At 34.8% G+C, this 17970-nt stretch overlaps 2 protein-coding genes and 1 long non-coding RNA gene across 3 annotated transcripts in view; 2 read left to right on the top strand and 1 right to left on the bottom strand.

Moving 5' to 3' along the window:
• LOC105819541 (TRAF family member-associated NF-kappa-B activator-like) overlaps nt 1-835 on the top strand; it is an 82752-nt gene extending 81917 nt beyond the window's left edge. The window contains exon 7 of the mRNA XM_012655815.1: nt 807-835. Within this exon, the coding sequence (XP_012511269.1) occupies nt 807-835 (29 nt within the window). The remainder of the gene's footprint in view (nt 1-806) is intronic.
• Nucleotides 836-2805: 1970 nt separating this feature from the next.
• Nucleotides 2806-17970, bottom strand: part of LOC105819573 — a 52046-nt gene continuing 36881 nt past the window's right edge. The window contains exon 4 of the long non-coding RNA XR_001137965.1: nt 2806-3022. This is a non-coding gene — a long non-coding RNA (uncharacterized LOC105819573). The remainder of the gene's footprint in view (nt 3023-17970) is intronic.
• TANK (TRAF family member-associated NFKB activator) lies at nt 3473-15266 on the top strand. The gene is given in 5 exon segments (XM_012655851.1): nt 3473-3546; nt 4154-4269; nt 10616-11196; nt 14714-14804; nt 14807-15266. Coding segments are annotated over 4 exon segments (792 nt in total). The 5' UTR covers nt 3473-3546; nt 4154-4208; the 3' UTR covers nt 14866-15266.

Raw genomic sequence — 17970 nt, forward strand, 5'->3', positions numbered from 1 at the left:
CTTTAAAAATTCCATAATTCAATTTAATTTTATTGACTTTAATTGCTTAAAATTTTTGAGAAAAATGATTGCAAATGAAAATTTTTCATTGCTTTTCTGTATTTTTCAAATTATTTTGAGGCCAGGTGCAGTGGCTTATGCTGTGATCTCAGTGTTTTGGGAGGCCAAGGCAGGAGGATAATTTGAGGCCAGGAGTTCACGACCAGCCTGGACAACATAGCAAAACCTTGTTGCTACAGAAAATAAAATGAAAATTAGCTGGGTGTGTTGGCGCACACCTGTAGTCTTAGCTACTTGGGAGGCTGAGGCAGGAGGATCCACTGGACAGAGTGAGACCTTATCTCAAAAAAAAATTATTTTATAAAAGGAATGAAATACTTTCATTTTTAGTACCAACTATAACAAAGGCAGATGTTAGGGAAAATACACATTTTTTTCTTTGAGAGATTGATGTCTAACGTATCCTACAATGTAACACAAAAACGTGTTCTCGTATCTTTGCATTAAAAGTAATGAATTATTAAAGAAATATTAGTCACTTATTTTTTCTCCTTCCTAAATATCAGTGCATATTCAACTGGCCCTTGAATATATATTTTTTATATAATATCCGTCTATGAGACGCTTAGACTGATTTATACTAAATCAAAATTCTCCCATTGCGTTTAAGAGGAAATTTAAGGAAACATTATACATCTTTCAACAGTTTCAGATGGGTTTATCTCAATAGATTTAGTTGAATGACTTATCCAGTGACACACTGGAAGTGTATATGAAAAGTATGATGTGTAAAACTCTTGTTTCAGCATTCATTACACAAGTTTGGCATTTCTAAACTAGCACTGGGAACGGTTTATGATGTTAAGTATTTTAAGTTTTACTACCTCACAATAAATTCATTTCTTGAATGATTTTAATGCTTAAAGTCTCCTAAAATATAATGTTCAAAATTCCCCTGCTTTCTTATTTGAAGTTACAATAACTTCAGTTTCCTGCAGTTCAGAGCCCACTTGAGTAATATTTGAGAAAAGAAAGAAAAACACAAGTTATCTCTTTCTAATGTTTACTTACACTCTGAGATGCTAAACAAACTGATTAATCTTCATTAGGTAAGATAAATCATTGAAAAGAAAGTTCGAGTTTCTTGGAAAAGTGTTGAAATTGCCATTGACTATACTAATCCTAAATCTGTTGAAAAATTAATGATTGTTTTCAGAAAGTTACATCAGACTGCTATAATGGGAAATAGCGTTAACATGTTGTACCCATCTAAATAAACCCTACTTCAAACATCTGTCAGAATACTGCTTGCCTTTATTTTTCAACTAACATGTTAATAGGTCCCTTTTTGAAAATTTTTCTGGGTAATGGGGACTCATATTTTTTATTTGAAATATATTAGCAGATGTATTTGGTGTGAATGATAGAAGGTACAGTATATTGCTTAGTACAGTCCCTAATACTTTTCTTCAATAACAATAAAAACAAAATAATAGTAAGCACAGCTGTGTTCCTAACCCCAAAAAACTAAAGACCTTTATTTAGATACTTCATAGAAATTCCTTAGTAAGTAAATCCTCCCTTTTTACACCCAAGGAATCTTTTCTCAATAAATTCACCCACTCTAGTTATCAAATCCAAACATCATAAAAGTAAGTTGACGCCAATTATTTAACAAGCCAAACAAAAGCTTATCATTCTTTTCCTACCTTTTCCTTCACCCCTCCTCATCCTCATTAGTTTTTAATGCTTCTTTAACCTCAGAAACAATCATTCCTAGTTTATGTCAAAATCAGGACTTTAGAGTCATGTTTACCACTTTCTGTAACTACCTTAATTTTTAGGTTAAAACTACGGAGTGCTTCTTTTTAGTTCTTCCTAGCTTCTAATAAAATAGTGAGATCATTTCATTTAATATAATTGCTTATTTTATTATGATTTAATATACCAAATGTTTTTGTTCTCTAAATATACCTCTTCTCTGATTTTGTTGATATAAATTTAATAATATAATCTTTTAAAAGTTTGTTTTCATTCTTATAGTGCCCTGACTGGTTGGCTAGCTTTGAAATGTTGCTTTTCTTCCTAGTCCACACTAAAATCCATTGAATGTTCTAATTGCTCATAACACCATATAAAAACCTTGTCTACCACTTTTAAAAACAAACTGTGCATGTGAAAATGTCTTCTGATGTGACTGCACTGCTTTGTAGAGCTCAATAAAGCAGTTTTAATCCAGAATAAGGCATGCCCTAAATGTCAGACAGATATGCAACAAAAGAATCATCTTTATTTTACCTCAATTTGATGATATAATATATAAAATCACAAATTGGATTGTCAAAGTTTTACTAATTCCAAGCTATTGTAAAATAATACTCTATATATTTAAAGTGTTTATTAAGAAAAATCTGGCAAATTAGAGTAATAACTTAAATTGGAGAAGACAATAGTTTTAAGAAAAACAAAGTGAAATCAGGTCTTTATCTTAACAAATAAGACTCCTAAGAAACTGAAAGAAATCTTTTGAAAAGCAAGAATAAAGACAGATGTACTCAGGTGATAAGAAACAATGAAATAAAATCTTCCATTTTAATAATAGTTACAATGACCTTAATCAAATAAAATCTAAAAGTCACTAAGGTAAATGTCTACTAGTTTTAGAATTACAGTTTTGGCTGAATTATATTTTATGACTATATAATATTAGGATTCTTCAAATCTCTGAATTTGTCAGTTTATAGCTTGAAAGTACACAAAGCTTTCTAGATATGATTCAAGATTTTTTAAAAGTCTAAACCATAGATTATTGCAACAATGTTCTTTAATGTTGATTTTTGAATGTAAGAATAAATGTAATACCAGTGTAAGCCACATGGTGGGAGTGAAAGGCAAGAACTTGTGTTGAAACAGCTTAAATACATAATGCACTATCTTTACAAATTTTTTAAATGCTTGTTAAAGGATAAAAAGTTATAGTTTGACTTTCTTTCTTCCTCTACTACACTTCTCAGCAAAGAATCTATAACAAAAGATAAAGACATTGATTTAAATATATAGGCCATTATTGCTGAGTATCAAAAAAAGTAAACACATACACACAAATTTTTTTTCCTTAAATTTCTTCTGGTCATATAAGGTACTTGGTGATCACAGTATAGCAATTTTGATTAGTAGTTAAATTTGAGAAATTCCTTGAATTGCCAACACTGGATATAGTAATTGAAGAAGTTACCAGAAATGCTTTATGTCTTCACACTTTCTATCATTTTCCTTTTTCCTTTATTGTTCTCATGAAAAAAAAAAATCTATTGTGTGTGTGTGTGTGTGTATGTATGTATGTAAGCTGCCTCAACTTATTTTTCAATAAGGAAGATAAATAAATAAATTTTCCTTTGTGTTTTCTGTTAACTCAGTCTCATTTGAATTTGGAAGCAATTTAAAGTGGTAACCATTTTGTATCTTTAAGGTAAGAAGACAAGAGGTTTCTTCTCCTAGAAAAGAAACTTCACCAGGGAGTCTTGGCGTTCCTTTACTCCATGAAAGGTAGGTCTACATCCTTTTTTGTCAACTCTTAAAAGTTATAAATATTGAAATATATTTTAACATTTTAGCAATTGTAAGAAAAAAGCCTTTTAGGACTGGAAGAGACCAATTCAAGGGTCCTATATGTTAAATGACCTAAATAAGTCATACAGTTAATAGCAGAGTGGGTCTAAAAACTGAACTCTGTAAAGCTCTACTGTTTCAATAGACCAAGTATTATGGCCACATTGGATGGATCCTAATGTGAACCTCACCAAAGTGAGGAATATTTAATACTCTATTTAAGATGTTTACAGAGAACAAACTCAATACATCGAAATTTCTAATGTGAGAATAAGACAGCCAGCATCAGTGTGATATATGAATAAGTAGATAGGCCAGTCTGTACTACATTTATGTATTAAAACTTTTGATTTATCACTTACTGCATGCCTGGCTCTCCAGAGTTGTTTTCTGGGATATTTTCCTGGAATTTAAAATAAATTTTTTAACATCCAACTTTTCAATAATTATTTTGTTATCCATAATTGGTACTATGTAAGTTTAATTGTGAAAAAAAAAATTTGAAGTTATAGGCTTACATTTTAAAATATTCATCTGTTTTTAGGGGTAATATAGAGAAGACCTTCTGGGATCTGAAGGAAGAATTTCATAGAATATGCATGCTAGCGAAAGCACAGAAAGACCACTTAAGCAAACTTCATATACCAGACACTGCAACTGGTAAGGTTTATTAATATTAATATTAATTTGTTGGTTGAAATTGATTTCTTTTTGAATATGAAAATATTCCTAAGTGCTAAGGATCTGCAGCATACCTCTTATCCACATATATTTGAATGCATAAGTGCTGTTTAAATTCTATAATGTATTACATCATGTAATTATTGGCTTTTTCTCTGTCTTCATTGTATGTAATATTAAATAGATTGAATTGAAAGACATAATTATTAATCATCTTAATGAGAAATCCCACCTTAAAAAATACAAAATAAGCTGAGGCAGGGGGATCACTTGAGCCCAGGAGTTTGAGGTTGCAGTGAGCTGTGATGATGCTACTGTACCTCTAGCCCAGGCAACAGAGTGAGACCCTATCTTAAAAAAAAATAAAAAATAAATATATATCTCTCAAAGTTTTCAGTTGCTATTTGGGGGTCTTAATAAACATTAATTCATATGTTATTAAGCAATTTTAAAGCCACATTAGCATATATGAGCCAAATAAAATTATAATGTCAGGTTTGTTTTTAACTTCTGCCTGAAAGGTAGAACACTATGGAGATATATCTATATATATATTACGCTGCCCAGACTGGAGCACAGTGACTATTCACAGCCTCAAACTCCAAAGTTCAAGCAATCTTCCCACCTCAGCCTCTGGATAGATTCTTATAATTTGGTTCAAGAATAAAAATGTGACACATTTCCTGAGTGCCAGTTCTGTTGAAAGCACGAAATACAAATTTAGTATAAAATACAACTTAAAAGGAACATCTGTTTTACACATGTATCACAGTATGTTTTTTAAAACTCCACCCTTCCCTAAAACCCCAGATTGGCTTTCTGATGTTTGCTTCAGTAGTTCAATATGAATAGCAAAATATCAGAGATTGAGTCTGCCAACCAAGCACATCTGTAAACAAAAGGAAGGCAAACTGATCATTTATAATGATAAATTCTCCTTTACCCTTGTGATTTGAGCTATTCTGCAGACAATTCCCAAGAGATGTGATATACAGTTTTCACTGTGAGAGATGATGCAGCAGTGCCGACTAGCACCCCTTTAATTAAAAATCACTTTCCGTTTCTTACAGCGCTTACATTTAGGCTACTTAAAAATCATTTTATGGTATAAATTCACTTTTTGCTACTATAATTTTATTTTCAGAAAAGTTACACAACGTGATGTTAGAGAAACAAAACAATCTTTGTAGACAGACATAATTTGTTTCTTCCTCTCCCAACCCCCTACCTTCCCAAAAAGAACTCATTTCTCCACCTTAATTTTTTGTCTTTTTCAGAGAAATTGATCTTTGGTACAGACTAAAGAATATTAGGTACCTTTGAAGTAAATGAATTATTTTTATTTAAAACATGCTAGCTATAGAGATGTAGTACCTAGAATTCATAAACATGCTTTTTTTGAACATCAACATCTTATCAAAACATTGTAATGGTGATATATTCTTTGTCACACAGAGAACTTACCTCATTATCAATGGCTTAATACTTTGACCATTTTTAAATTGCACAGTTCTAAATCTAAGTATGTATCTGTCAACTAGAACGTGAGTGTTTAACTTCAATTTCTTCCCCACTAAAACTGCTTCCTAATATTATTCTTACGTTTTATATTAACTTTCTCACAAACAATACATTATTCTTGAAATATTTTAGGTGTTTTTTGTTACATACTCCAGTGAAGTTTTGCTGCGTCCAAATAGAAACCAAAATATCAAATATCATGCTCTGACAGTAGATCAAAAGAAGAAGAAAAAAAGAAATATTTTTTTTAAATATGCCTATTCAGGGTTTCCAAGTATGTATGATACATTGAATTAAAATATAGAACTATTTCAAATATGATGTGCATGATCTATCTGGAAAAAGTATATGTATTGTCCTTGTGCTATGTTATTAAAATTTGATTTTTACTTTTAAATAACCAAATATAATTCATGAAAAAAGTCTAAGTTAGTAGAATTGTACCTTTCCTTTTTTTTACTCCATTTTTTTCCTACTCATGTATGGCAAAAGCCTTGAGAAAGGATAAAGATAAACTGTACATTTATGCAAATATGGCTTCAAAAAAAAGTACTATTTGGTTCATAAAGGAGCATCTTGTTTCAGTGGAGATTAGGAGGGAAAAATATAGGATTGGGTTATAAACAACCATCAGGTCTTTTTCTTTTGTCAATATACAAGGTAATTATACTGAGAAGTAATCTAAATGGACAGCCTATACTTAAAATTGGAAGTCTACAAATATATCTCATTTTACTTTTTTTTCTTGCAAAAATAAGTATTTTTTAAAAAATAACTATTCTTGAAATGATAAAATAGAAAAGCTATTTGCTCACCTGATACTGTTTCTCAATACAGTGTCAGGATGACAAGTGCTTTCACGCTCCTCAATTGAGTTTTAAGTTTTCTAAGCTTGGATTCCTAGTAGCGTTAGGAATCTTAGTTTTAAATCTTTTTTTAAGATATATTAACTCTCATTGCTTGAGTAGACTAAGGCTGGATCATTTTCTCATGGCTGAGGTTGTGTGCCAGCTAGCAATGCTCAAGGAAAATCTGCTTTGTTACAGCTATTTGATTTCTCCATGTTTTGTTCACAAGAGGGATAGGTCAACTGCTAAAAAGTAATTCAAAGCACATTTCTGTCAATTTGGGGACTCCTCTCTATATATGGAAACAAACATGTTCAATTTAGCATAATGGTTCAGAGCACAGACTCTAGAGTTAGACTGCCTGGGTTTCGGTACCACATCTACCATTCATTAGCTGTGTAGGCTTGGAATGTACCAGTTTCTTTACATGTAAAGTGGGGATAGTGCCTACCTCAGGAATATTTTGAGTATTAAATGAATTAATGCACACGCAATGATTATTACAATGTATGGCACATGAAGTGCTATTAATGTTAATAGTCGTCATTAGCAGCAGCAACAGTTCTTCAGTGTTTGCCTTGTTCTCCTTGAGAAGAGCATTTGATAAGTCTTTTCTTCCTTCCCAGGTGTTACAGAATTTGATTACCTCAACAGTTGGTTTTCCTGATTTGTATTTGCAGTTAGCAAATGTTATCTACAAAGACAGTACTGTTTCCTAGAATTTCCTGCCACTTTTAAGTCTATTGCCAGGAGATATGACTACTTGAGAGTTAATAGATTTTAAGAACCTCAGTAGTCAAAGAAATTCAGCTAAACAATTGAGCTTGGTCTCGATTACTATAACACTCCTAGTCACAGACAGAATATCTAGTAAATGTCAATTATTATCGTAGGCTTTGTGGGGAATAGGTTATAGATTCACTCAGAATTCATTTATTAAGGGCATACTATATGCCAGGCACTGGGCAGGGTTCTGGGGTAAGTGGGGAATGAAAAATAGTTTAGGACCTAAAAAAACTTACTTAGTGAGAGAAAGAGAGGTATACTTGGAAATACAGTCATGTGCCAGATAACTATGTTTCTGGTCAACGACAGACCACATATATGATGGTGGTCTGATAAGATTATAACAGAGCTAAAAAATTCCTACCGCTATTGTAACATTGTAGTGTAATTACTTTATTTGTTTTATAAATTTAATGTAGCCTAAATGTGAAGTGTTCATAAAATCTACAGTAGTGTACTGTAACGTCCTAGGCCTTCACATTCACTTACCATTCACTCACTGACTCACCCAGAGCAACTTCCAGACCTGCAGGCTCCATTCATGGTATGTGCTCTATATAAGTGTACCTTTTTTTATCCTTTATAGTGTATTTTTACTGTACCTTTTCTATGCTTAGATGCACAAATATTTCCCATTGTGTTACAACTGTCTGCTGTACAATAACATAGCCTGGGAGCAATAGGCTATACGCTATAGCCTGGGTGTGTAGTAGGCTATTCCACCTACGCTTCTGTAAGTACACTCTATGCTGTTTGCACTACAACAAAATCACCTAACGATGAATTTCTCAGAATATATCCCAATCATTAAGTAACACATAACTGTATAACAGAGTGTTCAGTCCTCAGGACAATGAAGAGTCATGGGAGAGCCATCTAGAGAAACTTATGTCTAAGCCAAGATATGAAGGACAAATAAGAGTTAGGCAAAGAGTAATGGGAGGGGACACATCAGGCAGTCTGCGTAGCATGTGCAGAGGTGCAAAGAGAAGATGGCATGGCCACTTTGGAGAACTGTACAAAGTTCATTCTAGCTAGAGTATGGAATGAAGCAGGTGTGCTGAAAGATGAGCATGGAGAGGTAACCAGGGGCCAATTAAGAATAGTTTTATATGCCTTGGCTGAGGGCCGAGGGCCGAGGGCCTTGGAGAGCCATAAAAAGGTTTTATTAGCAAGGTGACCAGATTTGTATTTTGGAAAAACTACTCTGAGAAGGAGGGGATGGAGGAGAAGTTGCAGTGAAGAGAGCAGATTGGATATGACACAAATTTAGAGGCAAGCTAGCAGTTCAAAGGCTGCTATAATAATCCAATAAGGAGGGATGATGTGGACTAAAGAGACAATGGATATATAACAGGATGAAGCAAAGACGTTGGTTGCATTTACTATACACATCATATCCAAACAGAAAATATCTTGTGTTGGAATGTGCTGTGGCAAAAGATAGGTGTCATAAGACTGCAAAGGCCAAAGGAATATAAAGGAATTGACATTTGATAAATGCCTACTAACCTGGACAGACACTTTGCAAGGTTCTTTATATACCCTGTCTACTTAAACTTGCATCATTAGTAAAGCCTCCATTTTGAATATATAACTTTACTGATGAAAATCTTTTTAAAATACTAATTTTTAAAACTTTTACTATTTATTCATTACATGAAAATACATACATTACAAACATCACTGCCTTCTTGAATGGACATTGTAGAGAAAAATTTAGCTTTTCATGATGTCTCAGGATCAACATGAAGAGTACTTTGGTTTTTTGTATCAAGAAACGTAGCCCTGGCCGGGCACGGTGGCTCACGCCTGTAATCCCAGCACTCTGGGAGGCCGAGGCGGGCGGATTGTTTGAGCTCAGGAGTTGGAGACCAGCCTGAACAAGAGCGAGACCCCATCTCTACTAAAAAAATAGAAAGAAATTAATCGGACAACTGAAAATATATAGAAAAAATTAGCTGGGCATGGTGGCACACGCCTGTAGTCCCAGCTACTTGGGAGGCTGAGGCAGGAGGATCGCTTGAGCCCAGGAGTTTGAGGTTGCTGTGAGCTAGGCTAACGCCACGGCACTTACTCTATCCAGGGCAACAGAGTGAGACTCTGTCTCAAAAGAAAAAAGAAACATAGCCCTTGTTGGCCCTATACTAGACTGTAGTGGTTTTCTGAATTTTTATATCTGATCTTTTGTTTTTCTTGTCTCCTCTCATGCTTTTAGCTCTTATTGATATCTGTCTCTGCCTTTAACACTCATATCCCCTTTTGATTTGCTGTTTCAAACCAGCTATGAGCTAGGGAAACATCATCAAGCTTGTTAGAATAAAACTAAAATGAGAATAGTAGCAAAATTCATACGTCTATGGACCTTGTGGCTCTAATTCTGACTCCTCAGAAGCTCTACTTTTATTTCTTAACTTTCTATGTCCTAGAGAGCTGAATTTGATATAAGAGATAAGTAGCTTCTAGATAAATGAGCTACAGAGGCCCTGGTATCTACCTTGTATCTAAAAAGAGGCCTTTTTTAAAATATGAGAAAATCCCATGTTCACATGCAATTTTCTTAACATGCATGCCAAAATTTCATTCTTCTTTTGCCTCCACTGTCTTTTTTCTCCCTAACCCCTACTACCACTACTCCCTCCCCTGGATTTTTTAGAGTAGACAATGGCTAAACTGATTAGCAATATATTTAGTTACACAGTGATGTTGGGGGTAATAAATGACCTAACTTACACACACACACACACACACACACACACACACACACACACACGCCTAATAAGAGCTTTCCCTTTTAACAACTTATTTGTCTAAGCAAGCCCACAGTTGCAGCTTCCGATTACTGACAAAATGTTTAAATGTATACACTATAAGCAAATGTTTTTTAAGTATGGAGCAGTATAACTGTGAACAAGATGCAAAGCGTACAGCAAAAGACCTAGGAAAAGACAAAGCAGTTAAATTTCGACTAATAAGGTATGTTTCAGTTAACCGGCTGGAGACTGCTAATACTCCGTGTAAGATGGTAACAAACATAAAAATCCCAGTTGTCTTCAGTTGCTATAAAAACCAATATAAAAAATAATACTCATCTGTCCAAAGCTGACTGAACAGATTTTTAAAAATCATTTGAATGCGACTGTTTCCCTTTTGTGTTCTTTTCCCTACAGAAACACAGTGCTCTGTGCCTATACAGTGTACGGATAAAACAGATAAACAAGAAGCGCTGTTTAAGCCTCAGGCTAAAGATGATATAAATAGAGGTACACCATGCGTCACATCTGTCACACCAAGAGGACTGGGTCGAGATGAGGAAGACACCTCTTTTGAATCACTTTCTAAATTCAATGTCAAGTTTCCACCTAGGGACAGTGACTCGACTTTCCTACATAGCACTCCAGAGAGACCCGACATCCTCAGTCCTGCCACATCTGAGGCAATGTGCCAAGACAGATTTAATATGGAGCTCAAAGATAATCCAGGAAACTTTGTTAAAACAGAAGAAACTTTATTTGAAATTCAGGGAATTGATCCCATAGCTTCAGCTATACAAAACCTTAAAACAACTGACAAAACAAAACCCTCAAATTTTGTAAACACTTGTATCAGGACAACTCTGGATAGAGCTGCGTGTTTATCACCTGGAGACCATAATGCATTATATGTAAATACATTCCCACTTCTGGACCCGCCTGATGCACCTTTTCCCTCACTTGATTCCCCAGGAAAAGCTATCCGAGGACCGCAGCAGGTAACTGTTTTGCATTAACAAATATATTATTATGTGTGAACACACATTTTGCCATACATGCACAGATATGCATCTCTTTTAGGTTATCAGACATCCTTTTTAAACTAATGACTAGCCAAAGGTAAGGCTTTCATTAAAACATGTAAGTCCTGTAATAAATGACATGAAATTATAAAAGATTAATATGGTAAAGCTCTATTATAAAGTACCTTGAAATGTATGGCAGACGTTAAAATATATGTAAGCCTTATTCATGTCTATTATGGGTGTCACTTTCTTAGCTCCTTAGTCAAAGATTGTTTACGCAGCATCAGTTTATAATAGGATTCTTTTATTAAATTTAACGCTGTAAAATAAATGGTTTCTTTATTGATAAGTTTATATCATACTCATTTTTACAAGAATGCACAATTTTCCATAAGTAAATAATTGCATCGTATATTCCTAATTATCAAACTAAGTGAACTGTCTTTCAGCTAATACTTCTATTACATTCTCAGTTATTTAGTACGTAGATCTGTAGGGTTTAGTTTTGGTTTTGGTTGCTAATTTGGCACTAAACATGCAGCCTAATATATTTTTCAAATAGTCTCTGCATAGGTATGATTTCAATCAAATATTTTATTTAATGTTTCTAAAGCTCACAGACTACTTATAGCCCCACAAGCCATTCCTACCGCTCCTTTTTAGATTCAGGTTCTATCACAAAATGATTCTTTTAGTTAAAAAAAAAAGTGTTTAATGACTGAAAACAAATGAAAAATATATAATTGTTACAATAAACAGAAGCTCATGAAAATACAGACTGATGTAAATATCTCTATAATTTGCAAACATTTGTTTGATTTCTCTTTGACCTGAGATACTTAATTTAAAAAAAAAAAAAACTTCGTTAATACCCTTTGGCTTTAAGTACTTTTATAAGTTATAGACTTTTAAATCAGCATGCAAAGAAGGCAATAGGCAAGCTGTAATATATTTTAGTAGTAGGAAAAACTAGGCATAGCTGACAATAAGTTTTAATTATAAACTCACTTATGTTCCACATTGTACCTTATTGCACATCATAGACTCAGTTATAATTGCTACTAAATGAAACAAATTAAACAATTTCATTTATTGCAAGTAGAATTCCTGTGGAGCTGTGAAGTGCATCAGTTCTAATGCTTGCTACTCTTTTCTCCATTGTATTAATATCTCCTGCTTGTTCTTTTACTAGTCTGTGCATTCATGTTTCAGTAGATGGCACCCTGCATTGTACATTTGCTTTCTATACTACAGCAAGGGAAACAGTTGGTATGTGATTACAACTTGATGGAAAAGTATTCAGCTTAAAAAAAATGCAGGAGAATTGGTGTTGAGCTGTCACAAGACATGGGGCATAAGGTTAGATAATTGATATCTTGGCAGAAAAAGCAAAGAAATTAGTTTGTTTTGAAGGCCATGTTACAGTTTAGGATTGAAAGAATGTTTCTTAAAATGGGTTTTAAAAAATATTTTGCTATTTTAATCGATTAATAAAGTTTGTATGATAAGTACAGAATTCTTGAGTTACTCATAGATAGTAACAAAGAAGTAAAATTTTAGTTACATATTTCAAATTTTTACTTTGTTTGAATCATTACTACTGAACACCTCTTTTATACATTCAGCTATCATAACAAAGACTAAAACATGTCAACTTGTTTTTGTTCTATGTGATTTTATTTTTTGCTTTTTTCTACTTTTGCTGAGTCAGTGATTGGCGTCCCAACTAAATTCTATGAAGAGATCAAATCTGAACTAATAGCTCTTCATAGAGAAGGATAAATGTGGACTTTGAACATAAATTGGCAATGAAAGATTAGCTTAACAAATTTAGAAGCTAAATTGCTTCTAAGTTAATTTCTTACTATTTTATAGGTCTTAGTAAGAATTCTCTTTAAAATAATAATCTTTTATTTACAGCCATATCAATTTCCCATTAGAGTGATTTGTACTCTTTTGTTTAAACAGCAAACAGTAAAATTTGAATCTACTTAACGCTAACTAGATTTTTGTTTATATACTCACAATTATTACTACTTTTTTTTATCATGGAAGAAAGATTTTTCTAAAGAAAACAATTTTACCCCAAATTGTATAACATTTATTCTAAATATTACTTATTTGCATGATAAAATTGCCACTTCTCATGAAAGGAATTGAGTCAATATTATTATAAGCCCTCTGTACTGATGATACATGAATGTATCTCAGTGCCTAGACAGACTTTGTATATTTACACCAATTGTACACAGCTGTCCAATAAAATGTTCATAAGACGACAGTGATGTTGTGAAACCCAAATGCTTCAATTAGTAATATACTGTTTATGTAAATGATTGGTTAACCAGAATGAAAGAACTTAGAGGAATGAAAATTAACACTGTCAGGTGCTGGACTAGGCTTTAAAAACATATTACTTTAAAAACATATTAGTAATAGGAGCATAAGAAGTCTCTAAATTTGACTTTATGAGGTGATTCTCCTCAAAGTATCAGAATTTAGCTATGTCAGGGTAATTTACCTGTGCAAGGAAAAAAAGAAAATTTTAAAAATAATTAGGTTTACACAATTCAGGAAAATAATACATTTTCCAGTCAAACATTTATTGAGCACCTATTATTAAACTAAATGCTATTTCTTGTCCTTTTAGAAGTTTTTTTTTTTAAAAAAAGGATAAATACAGTATGGAAGGGTGTTTATATGCTGGTTATAATGGACATGATTATGTTAAATTATGATTTTTTCCATATTTCTTTAACGAGGCAACTATTGACAGGTTAGACTTTACTCAGCCACAAGAAGGAATAAGGCTAAAGTACTTATTATATAATAAGAACAAAGCAAAAAGTCAAAAGAATGCATCTGATGTTAGAATTTGCTGAATTTAAATATTTGAGTTTTCAAGAAGCAAAAAAATAACTCTAGTGGAATTTGTTTAGTAGTTTAAAAGAAAATTTTTCTTTTTAAAAATAAAAATGCTGAATCATGATTTATTATGTATTTGCTTATAAATATTACTGAAATTTAACTTGCTTTTGATTAAGATGTCATGCATATACACACACATCATGTCTAGTGTACCACCATGTGATTAATAAAGGCCCTATAACTTAAGGTTTCTATTGTAAAATAGAAAAGGTAGAATTTAATTTAAAAATCTAAAGTATTGATTATTGTTCCAAAATTACTGCCATTGTAATAATTGAATATCAAAAATTGCTGGTACTAAAGCTGCAATATTTTTAAATATGTAAAGATAAAATGCATGAGTATGTGCCTCAGGTGATTTTTAATCAAAGTTTAGTTGTGCCCTTTATGAGAAAAAGAGGCATATCTTCATGCTGACTTTATGGAAAAATAATTTGCTTTCATATTAGGAAATTAAATATATATGCTCATAACGCATTCAAAAAATTTGAACTTGAAATTCAGTGCTATTTGATTTGAACACAAGTAACAGAATATGTTTTTGTTTATTTGTTTCCTGCAGCCCATTTGGAAGCCCTTTCCTAATCAAGGCAGTGACTTACTGGAACTAAGTGGCACAGACTCAGAACTGCATATACCTCGAGTATGTGAATTCTGTCAAGCAGTTTTCCCACCATCTATTACATCCAGGGGGGATTTCCTGAGGCATCTTAATTCACACTTTAATGGGGAGACTTAAGACACATTTGAAATCAGACATATCAAGTCCTATGCAATAATTTTGGGTTTGTAATACTATAACTACTTGATTATGAACTAAATTCAAGATCATTCATAGGAAAATCTCTTTTCACAGCTATTTGAAATTTTTTCTAAACTTCTTTTATAACTTTAATTATCTTTTAAAAGATCATTCTGTACAAAACTGTAGCTCATTGTATTCATGTTTACAGTGTTATCACCAGAATTCAAAATTATGTATGTGACTTAGAGTTATATAATCATAATTTATGTTCGTTTCAAATATCTAAGCTTGTTACTTGGATTTCTAGTGAGATGTATTGACTTTGGTTATGTCAAATGTTTATACGGTTTTTTCATTTGTTTTCATTGAAAAATTTAGATTATTTATGCTATAGGTGATATTCTGTTTGAATAAATCTATAATAGAGAATAGGAAACAATGTAAACATCTAAGTAAATGCCAAACCAAAGGTATTTGTTGCCCAGTGATAAAATCACTGGTAGAATTAATTTAAATATATTAGATTATTTTTAATGATATACATGGCTTTAATTTTTGCTATGTGTGTAGCTACATGATGAAATGAATTGAATGTTGAAAGAATTACTTATGTTGTGATCATTAGTGTGTTCTTTGTTCCTGAGTTTTAAAAAAATGAAATAAATCACATTTTGGAAGAAGTTTATAAAATTCATGTTTTCCTTCTAGTAACTTGATAGAAAGGTGATGACCAGATCCGATGGCATTTATTACAATTAGTGGATCACTTTGAATTTTAAAATTATTTTTCAAACTAAACTTACTAAAGAAACATTTGTTTTTAATGGGAGCAAGTCTAAAAAACACTGTGAGGACTATCCAAATTTATTAATTTAGATTAGCAATGTTCACATTCTTGTTACAAATTTGTTATTCTTTGATAGCAGCCTGATTCATGGCCAATGTAAGACATTCGAGAGAATGGATACCAAATTCAGAAAGCTGCAAAAATTCTTTAAGTCTTTCCTTTCGTTTTTCTTCCCTATTCCCTATAATTCTTGCGTTTTGGGTTTCTCTTTTCTCCTGATTTTTAAAAAATGTTTGAGGCCTGGCTTCCATTTTATGACGTAAACGTTGATTTGCAACTCTAAAACAAATTTAAGCCTTCTTGAAGCAAGTGTTTTAAGCTGGAGGGTTTGGGATAGAGGAATCTGAGCAGGCCCCTGTGCCACAGTGAAGAGCCTTAACTTGTGGAAGAATGAGAGTGGTGACTTGACTTCTCAGAATACCAAGCACATCACATTGACATCTCTTCCTCATCAAGGTGACAGAGCGATTATTAGGTATTCACTGTGAAGGGTTCTGAGGCATGTACATCTTTCTTTCATTGCCACTGGGGCTGAATGGAAATGCCTAGACAATTATCCAAGTCTCTTCCCTCCCCGCACCCCCCACCCAGCCTCCCCTGTCACTCCTCCCACACGCACACACACAAAATTAAAAATAAAAACTTCCCAGCGTGTACCAGCCAGATTATACCACTGTACCTATCTCATGAAAGGGGATTCTTTTTTCCCCTCTCCTTTTCTAGAAGGGGAGAGTCGTTCTCACACAGTTGACATCTACTAGCTTGCTGACAACCAGAGGAAACTCTATAGCCCAGAACGTGACTCAGATTGAAGTGTGCCATTGACCCCTCCAGTCCACCCTTTCCCCACCTCCTCCACCACTTTTAGTAAGAGTAAGGAGCTCCATTTTCTTTGGGGTTCCATTGGTACCCCAAGCTCCATCTTCTGAGGGACAGGAGAGCGGCCTGGAGAGCAGGCCTCTGTCCCGTTCTACAGAGGTAGTGCTAGCCAGGGCCCGAAAGGTGGAGAGGGCACCGCCGGGTCTCTCTCTGTCTCTTATTGCTGAGTCGTGCAGAGGCTGGCTCTTGGCATCTGCTAAGCGTGGCCGGGTAAGAACAGCTCCCAGGTAAAAAAGCTGCACACGCGAAACGCTGAGTCTGAAGAAGCCACCCCCGCCGAGGCGAGGCAGTTGTGAGCGGGATGCCTGAGAAGTGGGAGGTGAATGTCCTCGGGAGGGCCCCCCCGGAGCAGCTTTCCCCGGAGGCTGAAGCTGCTGCCAGCGGGGACATCTGCTTTCTTACACTCCAGCCTGGCTCACCCCGCCCCCTCAGCCCTGGGTTGCGTGGTTATTTTACCAACACGGGGGGAGGGAGAGCTCGAGGAGGTAGAAAACGGGTGGATGGAAGCTTAGAAGATTTTCTTCCCACTCCCCCCACGTCCCCTCCTCTCTTCTTCACATCTTTTAACCTTCAAGGTAAAGACTTTATAAATACGAAACAATAAACGTGTCCGCTGGCTCCGAGGCCCGCCTTCGGCCGGCCGGGGCTCTCGGGTGCGGGGCCTTGCCCCCCTCTCCGTCCTCCCCGAGTCGGGCCGGGCCTCGGCGGTTCGGCTGGGTGCAGGGGCCGGCCGGGTGCGCCGAGCCTGTGGCGCCTTCTCTCCCGGGCTGCTGCCTCGACAGCTGCTTGTAGCTACAGTAATTAGACTGTCAGTGCTTGTTAGAGGAGAGAGGGGAAAACACGCTTCTGACAGCAGATTCCGAGACTCCCCAGTTTGTTAATTTCTAAGAGATCTTTAAAGCATTAATTGAGGTCTCCCCAACTCTCCCCACCCGTCCCTCTCCCCAACTCCTCCCTTCCCCAAAATATCTTTAGGAGAAGAGAAGTCTCTCCGCGTGGAAGCAGTGTTTCCCGCAAAACTGCCAGCCCGCCCCCCCTCCCCGCTCACGCACAAACACCCTGTTTTACATATACATATATATGCACACATGTATACACGGAAGGTTAACTCGGCGGAGGACTCGCCCAAATAGGCACCGGGATTGCATTTAAAATAATAATAATAATAAATAAATAAACTAAGAAGAAAGGGGGGAGGGAAGCAGAAGTCGGGAAGAAAAGAGAAAAAGCAGCAGGCTGATTACGAGGTGTCAAAACTGCCAGGAGCAAGAAGGTGATAGCAATCAGGGGTGAGAAGAGTGCGGCATTCGTGCGGGGCAACTAATTATCCGTCTCATTTGAGAAGAGC

This window comes from Propithecus coquereli, unplaced genomic scaffold (genome assembly GCF_000956105.1).
Source record: "Propithecus coquereli isolate 6110/MARCELLA unplaced genomic scaffold, Pcoq_1.0 Scaffold49, whole genome shotgun sequence".
Classification (NCBI taxonomy): domain Eukaryota; kingdom Metazoa; phylum Chordata; class Mammalia; order Primates; family Indriidae; genus Propithecus; species Propithecus coquereli.